Below are 12,750 nucleotides of genomic sequence, written 5' to 3' on the forward strand. Positions count from 1 at the left end.
GGGCTCAACCCCCAGCCTGCCTCTTCCCACCAAATAACAACCAAAGGCAATGAAAAGTTCTGTGGTTCACTCAGTATCGTGCCTAATGTCATTTCTCAGTTTTGAAACTTACTATGACCATGTAAGAAATCTTCTTTGGGAGACACTGGGTACAATGCATACCTGGGCCAGATGCGGAAGGCAGAAGAAATCTGAAGCCAGCCTAGGTTATATACTGAGACCCTTTCTCAAAGAACCCTACAGTTGAGGATGTAGCTCGGAGGTGGGGCTCAGTACAGAGCCCATTAGTACACGGGAGGGCCTAGGGTCCAGGGGGTACATTTGAACTTGATTTGCTGCAATACCTGATCTTAGGGTTATTTTACTTCTGTTTTAGGCTCAGTGACACAGGGGCCCAGCCTTCCCACTAAGCAGCCATTTCATAACTGGGTCCTCTAAATGCTACTATAATTAGCAGCTAACAGGAAACAGACTCTCACGTTATTAGAAGTCCCACAGGTCATGGCCAGTGATGCACGCTTCTAATCCTATCTAGCACTTGGGAGGCAGAGGCAGGTAGATCTCTAAGTTTGAGGCCAGCCTGGTCTACAGAGCAAGTTCCAGGGCAGCCTGGGCTACACAGAGAAACCCTGTCTTGAAAAACAAACAAACAAACAAACAAGCAAAAGAGATCCCAAAGGTCTGGCTTTCTTAAGTGCCGTCAATACACACCTAGTCCTCACATCACAAAGGAGGGGCAGAGCTAAAACAACTTCGGTAACTGTCGGAGACGCTTTACATCTAAGAAGGTGCCCACTGAATTCATGCTATTCAGATGCTTTAAAGTCTCAGGAGGCTGCAGGGTTCCAGGAAACACTGCAATGTCACTTTCATTTTCCTTCTCTGGATGTCGAGTAAACTCTGCTTTTCCAGTTCGGAGGCTCACTGCAGGATCTGGTTTAAGATTCCTTAGTGAGAAAGCAGGGTCTTCACTCAGCTGCTCTGTTGCTCTTGGCTGCACAGCCTCATTTGTGATATTTCTCAACACTGACATATCTGGGTGCACGTCCTCAGAGCCACAGTCAGAACACTGAGCTATTTCACAGGCATTCTGAGAAGGCGCTTTCTGATGACCAAATTGTGCAGGTCTGCATGCAGGGTTTCTATTCAACGCATGGTCCATCTCACTATCTGTGTGGCCAGAAGACTCTTCATCCTCACTATTGTCGCTGCTTTCTAAGAGCCCATATCTCTTCATGTATTTTTTGGTTGCAAATGACATATTGCTTGGTGAAACTAAGCTAAGGCCAACCTTGCTTTTGTCTGAATTAATATGTAGAAGGCCAAAAGATGGGTCACAGTTATTTTGGTTTGATCGCGCGAGAGACAGTTGTGACAGCTGATTTTCATTCAAGTATTTCAGCGCTATAGCATTTGCCTCCATACTCAAATCCACACCAGTGGGGCTTAAGCCGCTCATGCCAACATTAGCAAATGACATGTAGTTTAATCCAGAGATCACCGCTTCTGGGCTGATGCATGCCAAAACACTGCAAGACACAAAAAGTAAGGCAGCTTTTAACCTTATTTTAAGTAGCAAGAGTTTCATTCTGCAAAAGTAACAAAGGTTTCAGCTTTAAGCTTACTGGGGCTTTTTTACTGACTACCCAGACTTAAGTCCTCATGGGCAGACACACATTCAGGGTACTCATAACTGGGAGGTAACCCCTGTTCACAGACTGAATGCAGACTACTGGCTGGCCAGTTCAGTGTTTCACACCGACACCAGGCACGGAGGACAACTATCATGAACACATTACCAAGTCAAGTGTGGTGCTGCAGGCCTGCTATCCCAGACCTCAGGGAGCTGAGGCAGGATAATCAGTTCAAGATCAACTTGGGCTACACAAGAACCTGTCAAAAAGTATAACAAAACAAAGCAAAAACAGAAAGAAACAAAAGAAAGAGTGAGAAAATACACCTTATTACATTATCTAATAGTTACCCACTAATGGGGTATCCATCATGCCTATAATCAGGAAGAGGCTGAGGCAAGAGAACAATGAACCTGGGCTGCATAAAGAGTTGCTCAAATAAACACAGCTGTGCAGAAAGCATGGGAAACGTGTGAATTCCAAAGGGTATATGTAGCTTTTTTCTCATGCTTTTTTCTTAAAGATTTGTTTTAATTTTATGTGTATGAATGTTTTGTCTGTGAGTATATATATATATACGTGTATCACATTGTGCCTGGTACCCTAGGCCAGAAGAGAGCACTGGATCTCCTGGAACTGGAGAAAATACCACAAGGTCACAGATGTTCAGAAATAAAACTGTCAGGGTTTTTGAGATGGCTGCATTGGTGAAGGCATTTACTGCTGAACCTAATGACCACACAGTGACAGAAGAGAACTGATTCCAAGCTGTTCCCTGGTCCAGTACACACCAGCACACACAAACACATTCACACATGGGGTAGAAAATGAGCAAATAAATAAATAAATAAGTGAATAAATGTATTTTTTAAAAATGAAAACCTTCAAAAATGTTAGCTTCATTCTCCTGTAATACTGGCAAGTATTAAAATAAATATAAATATTTGGCAAGCAATAGTAAAACATCTATTATTATAACTTTAATTTGAACAAGTACTTGCAGAATGATATTTATTTAGTATTGATTTAAATTGTACAGAAGAGATTTGACCTAAAAGTCCAGTGAGAAAGGATGAGGGTTCAGTATCTTATAGTGCATGTGCAAAACAGAATATTATACAGCTATCAAAAATATGAGAAAGGGGCCGGAAGATGGATCAGTGGTCAAGAGCATTTGCTGCTCTTCCAGGGACCCAGTTCGGTTCCCAGCCCTCACCCAAATAACTGTTCTAGAAGAATACAAAATAAATGCTTAAAGTAACCATGAATGAGACAGACTGAAGAGTTTGAGGGAACGGGAGCTTTTGTATTTTATCTTATATTGCCCCATACTGCTTTAAAAACAAAAAAACAAACAAACAAAAAAAACCACTTGTTTTTTAAACTAGGAAATTTTGTTAGTTTTCTAGTAACAAAAGTAATTATCAGAAAACTTACTAGCTTATTAATTTCCAGATTTTATCCTTGTTGTGGAATATTACTTTAATTAGGCAAAGATGTGTTACATTTGTTTAACTAGTGAAGGTGTGTTGCTGTTTTACCTTGCCTGGCTGAGGCACCTGACTGGTCTAATAAAAGCTGAACAGGTGGGGCTGGTGGACAGAGGGAATAAGTAGGAGGAGGAAATGAGACCAGGGTCAGCCAACCAGGCAGCTCCACTCAGACGTGGAGTAGGACAAACAGAATGAAAGGTAAAAAGCACCGAGGCAAAATGCAGATGAAGAGAAACAGGTTAATTTTAATTTAAGTTATAAGAGCGAATGGGACAAGGATAAGGCCGAGCATTCATAACTAGTAAGTCTCTGTGCTGTGATTTGGGGGCTGGTTGGTGGCCCAAGAGAAAACCTGGTCATAACCTCTTTTTAACAGGTGTGTACATGCTGAGGTCGTCTCTGGTAAAGTGGAATCTAGACAAAGTGTCTAATAGTTGGCTGCACACTGCCAAAGGAACGCCCATGCTTTCTACCAGCAGTGTGTGCGGCTGAACACCAGGAACTGGCGCATCTCCACTACCTCCAGGGAGACTTTCAGACCGCCAATAAAACTCATTTCTCTTTTCCAGTATTCTTCTGACAACTTTATCTAGGAAAGATAGCACTAAAAGAATGAATCACTAGAGCAACCATCCTCAAGTGACTTTTCTATGTCACCTCATCCCACTAGAAGAGTGGAAAATATAAAGATGATATTTGCATTCCAGTATAGGGGGCTCTCAACAAATGACAAACCAGCAGACAGAAGGGCGGGCACGCACGTGCCCTCCAGGAGTGCGGAAACACACTGCCATGCATTCATCCTTTAAAACTCAGGTTACCTGGCATGGTCCACTTTCTGGGCATTTTTCTTCACTTTAGTGGGGGAATCAATTTTCACTCCCAGGCTCCTTAGCTGTTTAATAGTTGCACTGAGCACACAGTCTTTGTCTACCAGCCCTGAATTGTGCTTTTTTTTCCTTACATGGTGAGTATTTTGGGTCTTGGTGCATTCATGGTTGATAACTACTGCTTTGGTAGGTAGTTGATCAATTTCTTGGGAGGAATTATTTAGTAGGTGGTTCACTTTACCCTGTGGAAAGAAAAAGAATAAAAATTAAAAGGATAAAAATTAAAAAATTTAAAAATCACTAACAATCTTAAGGTCTTTTTAAAAATAATTTACTCATTAATTTATATGTATGTCTGTGTGCGCGTGGGCACCTTCAAAGGTAGACTGTCAGTGGGTGTGAGTCACCTGACCTGGTGCTGGGAACCAACCTCCAGTCTTCTCGGAGAGCAAGCTTTCTCAACTGCCGAGCCCCTCTCTAGCCTTCCACCTTAAGATTTTAGGATAATGCCACAAGGAAGGCTAAATATTATCTTGTCAATTTCTATAAAGTGTCTAGTATACTAGAAAAATACAAGTTTCTTTGTCTTTTCTTTTTTCCTTCCTTTTTTTTGAGACAAAATTTCAAGGCTGATCTTGAGCTGGTAGAGATCTACCCCTCTCTGCCCACTGAGTGCTGGGATTAGAGGAATGAGCCACCGTAGCAGCTGGCCTATTGTTTACTTTTAAATAGGAGCCCATCCTGATGATTTCGTCAGGTCTTACAGGAAAGAGGAGACCCACTTAAAAGCCAACCTTGAAGACGGGAGTGAGGTCTGAACATGAACCTATATGAAGTTCTTTACTTATATATTTTGATTTTTTTTGAGACAACTATATAACTCTGGCTATCCTGGAACTCACTATATAGACCAGGCTAGCCAAAAACTCACAGAGATCCACTGGACTCTTGCCTTCCAAGTGCTGGGATTAAAGGAGTGCACCACCATACTTGGTTTGTATAAAATTCTTAAAGAATGAAATAAAAAATTATTATTAACAAATAAGTCTAGGAGTTGACACCTATAATCTCAGTCCTCAGGAGGCTGAGACAGGAGTCACAAGTTCAAGGTCAGCTTGCAGTACATAGTAAAACCCTGTCCTCTGGCCTCAAACTTTACAATAAAACAAAAAAGCAAAATAAAAAATTACTAATATACTTAAATCACATACTTGCAAGTTGGCAATATGCTTCTTCAGGTTATAAGACAGACTTTCTTGCTGATTTTGCAATTAGGCTCTTTTTCACATTCTATAAAACACCAGGGACTTAAGGTACCCTGAATTCAAGACATTCGAGCTAGCATACAACTAGCACTAGTTTAGGACCCAGCGGGCAAACAACAAATACTGTGTGCTGATGACCATGCAGAACTCCACTCATATGTTACCTAATCACCAGCTGCAAACAGGGAAACAAAGCATTCCAAGTCTTCCAGCTGGATGGAAGTGAACTTTCAGAACCCACTCACAGCTGGGTGGTGGCGGTGCGTGCCTTTAATCTCGGGACATAGAGACAGGTGAATCTCTGAGAGTTTGAGGCCAGTCTAGTCTACAAAGTGAGTTCACGGACAGCCAGAGCTGTTTATTCTGTTTTGCTTTACTATACTTCTCAACCCATCACGCTCGTCACTGGTGTCCCTGTTAGAATTTCCCCTCTGTTCTCAAAGGCACAGACTACACTGCTAGAATACCTACTTAGCTTAGTCTCCTTAACCTAAGCTAAATGTTTATTAATTATCTGCTTACCTGAACTGAAATTAGTTAATAGTATCATAAATATTCCACTATTTTCAAATTCCTCACGAACTTAAGTTGCTTGTCTTTTATCCCCTAGTTCCAACTATAGAAGGAATTTAGCAGAATAGTAACATTTATTTATTTATTTATTTTGGTTTTTCGAGACAGGGTTTCTCTGTGGCTTTGGAGCCCGTCCTGGAACTAGCTCTTTTAGACCAGGCTGGTCTTGAACTCACAGAGATTCACCTGCCTCTGCCTCCCAAGTGCTGGGATTAAAGGTGTGCACCACCACCGCCTGGCTAGAATAGTAACATTTATATTTTTAAAATAAATATTGCTTTTTTTCTCGCTAAGAAATGACTACAAAGCTTACAATTAGTTATCAAAATTTATGAAAAGCTGAAAAATTACATATTGTTAAATATGTCTAAAGTGATTCTATTTCAAGGTTTCAATCAATTTAAACCTAGGGAAAGCTTAACGAGTATTTCCTATACTAAATAGCCACCTCACAAAAGATGAAATGGGCTACACTTACCAACAAGTCCTGGTAAATTTTCTGGTTATCTACTGGAAAGTCAGGCTCAACTTTTGGTCCTTCTGGTGATTCAGCGCTGCTACTGGCTCCCTCTGTTGGCTCAGTCTGTAAGCACATGCTCACACTCTCAGCCAGCAAAGCATTTGGGAAGAACACAGGCACATCAGGTTCTTTTCTCTGCTCTGAAGTATTGCTGGAAAGGACATGCAGGGAAGAAAGTAGTAAGACCTAAGCAGCACTTGGTTTGTATATTGAACTTGTTTGTTCGTTCGTTTGTTTGTTTTCTGAGACAGGGTTTCTCTGTGTAGCCCTGGCTGTCTTGGAACTTGCACTGTAGACCAGGCTGGCCTCAAACTCAGAGATCTGCCTGCCTCTGCCTCCTGAGTGCTGGGATTAAAGGTGTGCACCACCGCTCCTACCACTGCCCAGATGTATATTCAATTCTTAGCAAGACAAATAAATATCATCTTGACAGGCTGCTCATAAACCAGACCACAGTACTGTTTTATTAAGTTACCTGTTACCAATTTATTAAGTTATATGTTGTCCCAATTAAGATGACTTTCATTGAAGGCCAGAAACAAGGTGATATCGTCTACATTTGATGCAGCAAAACCTTTGCCGGGCGATGGTGGCGCACGCCGTTAATCCCAGCACTCGGGAGGCAGAGGCAGGCGGATCTCTGTGAGTTCGAGACCAGCCTGGTCTACAGAGCTAGTTCCAGGACAGGCTCCAAAGCCACAGAGAAACCCTGTCTCGAAAAAAAAAAAAAAACAAAAAACAAAACAAAAAAAACAAAAACAAAAACAAAAACCTTTTACAATATCTAAACATTTTAAATATATAATTTGCTCACTTTGAACTTTAAAATAGAATTGATCCTTGCCAACTCAAGGTTCACACGCCACAATTATTAATCACATTATTTAGTTGATAGCATTTCTTCTTTATGCTTTTTTTTTCAACTTTATTTACAGCATTTATCACCTTCAAATTTAAAAAAAAATAAAATGACTGGAAAAGCATTATAAGCTCATTTCTTGTGAGCACACTAGCCTGTGGCTCTTGCAGAAAATAGAGAAGCAAGCCGGGAGGTGGTGGCGCACACCTTTAATCCCAGCACTCGGGAGGCAGAGGCAGGCGGATCTCTGTGAGTTCGAGTCCAGCCTGGTCTACAAGAGCTAGTTCCGGGACGGGCACCAAAGCTACAGAGAAACCCTGTCTCGAAAAACCAAAAAAAAAAAAAAAAGAATAGAGAAGCAGCTAGATATGGTGGCACAGGACTGGAATCTTTTAATTATTTATGTGTTTGTATGCCTGTGTGAGTTTATATGCACCATGTACATGCAGGGGTTCAATGAGGCCAGAGGAGGTAAAGCCCAAGGAACTGGAATTCTAGATATTGTTAGGTGTCTGAGCTAGGAAAAGAACCAGGGTCTTTGCAAGTTCAGTTAGTGCTCTTAACCCCTGAGCCACCAAAGAGTCATTTTTACATTATGTGTATGTGTGTATTGGTATGTGCATGTTGTATGGTCACCTGTGGAGGTCAGAGCCACCACTGGACCCTCCTGGGGCTGGAGTCACACACCCTTGTCAACTACCTGACATGGGTGCTGGGAACGCAATGCAGATCCTCGAGAAAGCAGTAAGAATTCTTAAATTCTCAGCCATCTCTCCAACCCCCGTGGGCGTATTCCTGTCCCATAGGAGACAGAAACAGAAACAAGAGAGAAACAAGAGTTCCAGGTGGCTAACAACCATCCCAAGATAAAATCAGAGTTGTTTCTGGCAGTGTTTGCCCATTCTTTATCACGTGACCTCACTTAGGTCTTTGTTCTGGACAGATCACACGCACTTTGCATTGTGCACATTCATCACTCACACCTTGATACGCCAACAGAGTTGTTGAAATGCTGTGGCTCAGATCCAAGATTACTGTATGTTATAAATTACAGTGTTTGTATTGTATATACAAGGTTTTCTGTTCCTACAGAAACATAATGGTTTAAACAAAGACTTTTCTTATTATCCTTCTTCAACGTGTAAGTATTAAATTAGTATATTTTTGGATTGTATTGTGTTGGAAGAGTTGATTTTGAAATGATCCTAAATATACTTGTCATTTTATATTATATGTTTATGTGCAGCGGTGTTCTCAGCACTGACCATTAAAAATCAAAACACTCAACTCTTAAACACGTTGAAGATATGTTGGGTGTGGTAGTTTATACCTTTAATCCCAGTGGATCTCTGAGCTCAAGGCCAATCTGGTCTATAAATTAAGTTTCAGGATAGCCGGGGCTACACAGAGAAACCTGTCTCAAAAAATAAATGAAAAAAAAAATTTAAAAAATTGAAGGTTCTGTCTCCTATAGTATCAACTATTCTGCCAGGATTTAATTCTTTACATAAAACAACCACACCCATCTTATTACTATATTTTGTTTCTATATCACTAAATGTTTTGTATACCCTTTTAATATATATATATATATCCAGAGTCATGCTAAAATTTCTCAGGTGAAAGGGATCATTTGCAAAAGGCCTTGCTATACATAGTGGGGTGTCTGTAACTGTGAGTTTTCCTCATCTACTCCTGTTCCCCCCCCCCCCGCTGTGCCCCAAACATCTGACCGCAACCAATCATACTAAGTAGCTTCTTTACCTAATAACTAAACCCTCTAATGCAGCCTTTAAGGTTTGTCTGTCTCTCCAAAAAACACTGCCATCCAGATGAGCAATGGTGGTGCACACAAGGCCAGCCTGGCCCACAGAGAGTTCCAGGATAGCCAGGGCTACACAGACGAACCTTACCAAAAAATAAATAAATAAATAAATAAATAAATAAATAAATAAACAAACAAACAAACCCCAAACCCCCAAAAACATTGCCATCCAAAAGCCAGGCATGGTGGCTCACACCTGCCACAAGTTCAAGGGTGGCCTGGCTTATACTTTTATTTTTAGGGCATCCAGGGCCACACTTTTTATTCTAAGGAAGAAGCCATGTCAGCTATCAAATCTGCCTTATTGCAGTGTTAGCTGAATGGCCAGCACGATTACACACTGTATTCGTAGTCTTGCCCGCCAATTGGCCTGAGGGACCCCTAGGAGATTCCTAAAGCACATTTCTAGGTGCCCCGAATGTAGACAGCACCAGGGGGTCAGGGTGAAGAAAATCAGAAGGACAAAGCCTATTCGTGGGCTCAGGTTCTCTGTGTCCTGCGGCGTCCCACTTGCCATGAGGTGAGCAGCTGGACCTTGCCATGTGTGTCAGAATCACCAAAGGCCCACAATGGAGCCAGCTGCAAGGACTGAAACCTCTGAAACAGTGAGCCACATCACTTCTCCTTTAACAGCTCCTCGGTATTTACCTTCCACTAAACGCTGGCTGCAGAGCTGCAGACACCATTCTGACCATTTTATATACATCCTCACTTAATTCTCACAATAACCTCAGAAGCAGATGCCTTTACTATACCCATCTTACAGGTGAGAAACAGTCAACTAGAGACTGTGAAAGCAGTCTATGGCCATATCGCTATGGCTCAAACTGGAAGCTCAAACCACAGAGTGCTCATAATCAATGGGCTACACTGTGTGCTCAAGAATTTAAAAAGATGGCTGGGTGGTGGTGGCACACGCCTTTAATCCCAGCACTCGGGAGGCAGAGACAGGAGGATCTTTGTGAGTTCGAGGCCAGCCTGGTCTACAAGAGCTAGTTCCAGGACAGGCTCCGTAGCTACAGAGAAACTCTGTCTCGAAAAACCAAAAAAAAAAAAAAAAAAAAAAAAGAATTTAAAAAGATTTAGCTGGGTGTCTAAACTAGTAAATAAAAACAAAAGCTGGAAAAAATGCCACGAAAAACTTTAAACCTCAAAAAATGTAAGATGAAAACAAAAATGTAACAGATGATTCCAATGTCAGTACCTCCAAAAGCATCCAAAGCATGGCTTCATAAAACTGCTGTAAATAGATGCCTTATACCATCACTTTCCATTGGGAAAGAGTAATCAATAACCAATTAAGCTGCACAGCCAACAAACTTATCTTCAGAGACTGCTCCAACACCACAAAGACTGATCTAGCAGATGTTCAAGGGGGCCCAGAGCACAGGGAGCTAAGTGCCACCGATGAATCCTCAGCAGCGAAAGCCACAGCATGAGCCGGCAGTCAGCCAGGGTGCAGAGAAACACAAGTCCACCGTGCATGGAGCTGGGAATGATTAATTTCTAAGACAGGGTCTTTCTATCCAGCTGTGCTGGCCTATGCTCATGACTGTCTTGCCTCCTATTCTAAGTGCCGCCACATCTGGCCTAGAGATAGTATTGATTCTAGATCAATATATTATATGCTGAAAAAAGGGGGACTAGATCTACATCTTGTTAGGTGTTACAATCAATAAAGCTGATTAATTGTTCTGAAAAAGCAATTAGCTTCACTCTATCAGTTAAATTAGTTCCTTTTCTGAAGTTAGAAACTATCAAAGGATTGGAGATTTTCAGATTTGAAAACCTTAAATCTAGAAAGTATTCAGTATTAATTACAGAATTAAGTAAAAGAAGGGGCTGGAGAGATAGTTCAGTGGTTAAGAGCACTGGCTGTTCTTTCCTGGAAGACCTGGGTTTGGTTCCCAGCACCCACACGGCAGCTCACAATCACCTGTAATTTAAATTCCAGAGGACCTGCTGATAATGCTGATATTGCTCTTGTACACTGTAAAGATTTGTCACCCATATTGGTTTAATAAAACACTGATTGGTCAATAGTAGGTAGGAAGTATAGGCGGGGCAACCTGACTAGGAGAATTCTGGGAAGAGGAAAGGGAGAGAGGCAGTCACTGGCCAGACACAGTGGAAGCAAGAGGAGAATACCTCACGAGAAAAGGTACCAAGCCATGTGGCTAAACATAGATAAGAATTATGGGTTAAGCCAGGCATGGTGGCGCACACCTTTAATCCCAGCACTCGGGAGGCAGACGCAGGCAGATCTTTGTGAGTTCGAGGCCAGTCTGGTCTACAAGAGCTAGTTCCAGGATAGGCTCCAAAGCTACAGAGAAACCTTGTCTCGAAAAACCAAAAAAAAGGAAAAAAAAAAAAAAGGGTTAATTTAAGTTGCAAGAGTTAGTAATAAGCCTGAGCAATAGGGAAACAGTTTATAATTAATATAAGCCTCTATATGTTTAATCAGGACTGAACGGCTGTGGAACCAGGTGGGACAGAAATGTCTATCTACAAGGACTTGATGCCCTCTTCTAACTTCTGCAAGCACATGATGCACATACATACATGCAGGTAAAACATTCACTTATAAAAATTAATTAATTAAAAAAGAGAATTAATTCAAGACAGATAAAAGGTAAATCACGTTTCATTCTTTGAGTTTCTAACATTTTTCAAAATAAAATGTATACAGACTTGGGGCTTTTTCTGTCAGGAAACATTTATTTAGAAGCTAACATGAGTTGGACATGGTAGTGTATACCTATAATCCCAGCCCTCAGGAGGCTGAGACAGGAGGATCATGAGTTCAAAGCCAACTTGTGCTACATATCAAGTTCTAGGTCAGCTAGACTGACTGAATGAATGAATGGCTAACGTGGGGAGATATTATGTCAAAGACAGAGAAATAAATATGACCCAGGAATTCAATTTTGCTGGGGAGATGTATGCAAAAGGTTTTTAAATAAACTGCTACTCATATGAACTTTTAATTTAAAACCTTTGATTTAAAACAGTGTTATAAAATAAAAACACATTTCTCTTAGCTTTTTAGAGTACATAAATTCATGGATTTAACTATTACATAATCAATAGTTTAGAATACTATTTAGTATCACAAGGCTTTTAACCTGAAAAAAAAATCTGCTGCTTGTCCCATACTATTTCAAAGAACACTTGCTATATTTTACCAAATTTACTGAGTATCTAAATTACTCTAACTTAGTAGAAAATTTCATAATGGAAAAACTTCAAATATAAGTGAAAACTGTTTAACAAAACACTATATACAGTGTTTTGAAATTTACCATTCTAGCCCTTGGTGTTGGTGCATGCCTTTAATTCCAGCACTTGGGATGTCAGTGAGTTCAAGGCCAGCATGGTCTACAAAGTGAGTTCCAGGACAGCAAGAACGGTTACAGAGAAACCCCGTCTTGAAAAACAAAACTAAACAACAACAACAAAAATTACCATCTTGTCAATTCTGTTTTGTTTCTGTATTTAGTCAGTTCATCTATTATTTTGAAGCAAACATATAAAATGATATTTTACATGTAAGTATTTAGTTGTCGCTTTCAAATATAATTGCACTGCCACTTGGAATCCTGCATTATCAGAATCTCTGAGGTAAAGTCTGAGTACAGAGAATGCTGAAGCTTTCTTTGGATGTTGTGATTCATTCAGATTAATATGTCCACCAGCTGACTTATGGGTATAGTTGAAGAAAGTTGAAAATTCTCATTATATTGACACTTAT

At 40.7% G+C, this 12,750-nt stretch overlaps 1 protein-coding gene across 1 annotated transcript in view; it reads right to left on the bottom strand.

Moving 5' to 3' along the window:
- Positions 1–428: 428 nt before the first annotated feature.
- Stil (STIL centriolar assembly protein) overlaps positions 429–12,750 on the bottom strand; it is a 47,757-nt gene continuing 35,435 nt past the window's right edge. Inside the window, exons 15-17 of the mRNA XM_057784440.1 lie at positions 6,274–6,466; positions 3,949–4,199; positions 429–1,529 (exon numbers count right to left, since the gene is read on the bottom strand). Coding sequence (XP_057640423.1) covers positions 743–1,529; positions 3,949–4,199; positions 6,274–6,466 — 1,231 coding nt within the window. The 3' untranslated portion in view covers positions 429–742. The remainder of the gene's footprint in view (positions 1,530–3,948; positions 4,200–6,273; positions 6,467–12,750) is intronic.

Source organism: Chionomys nivalis, chromosome 11 (assembly GCF_950005125.1).
Source record: "Chionomys nivalis chromosome 11, mChiNiv1.1, whole genome shotgun sequence".
NCBI classification, from domain to species: Eukaryota; Metazoa; Chordata; class Mammalia; order Rodentia; family Cricetidae; genus Chionomys; species Chionomys nivalis.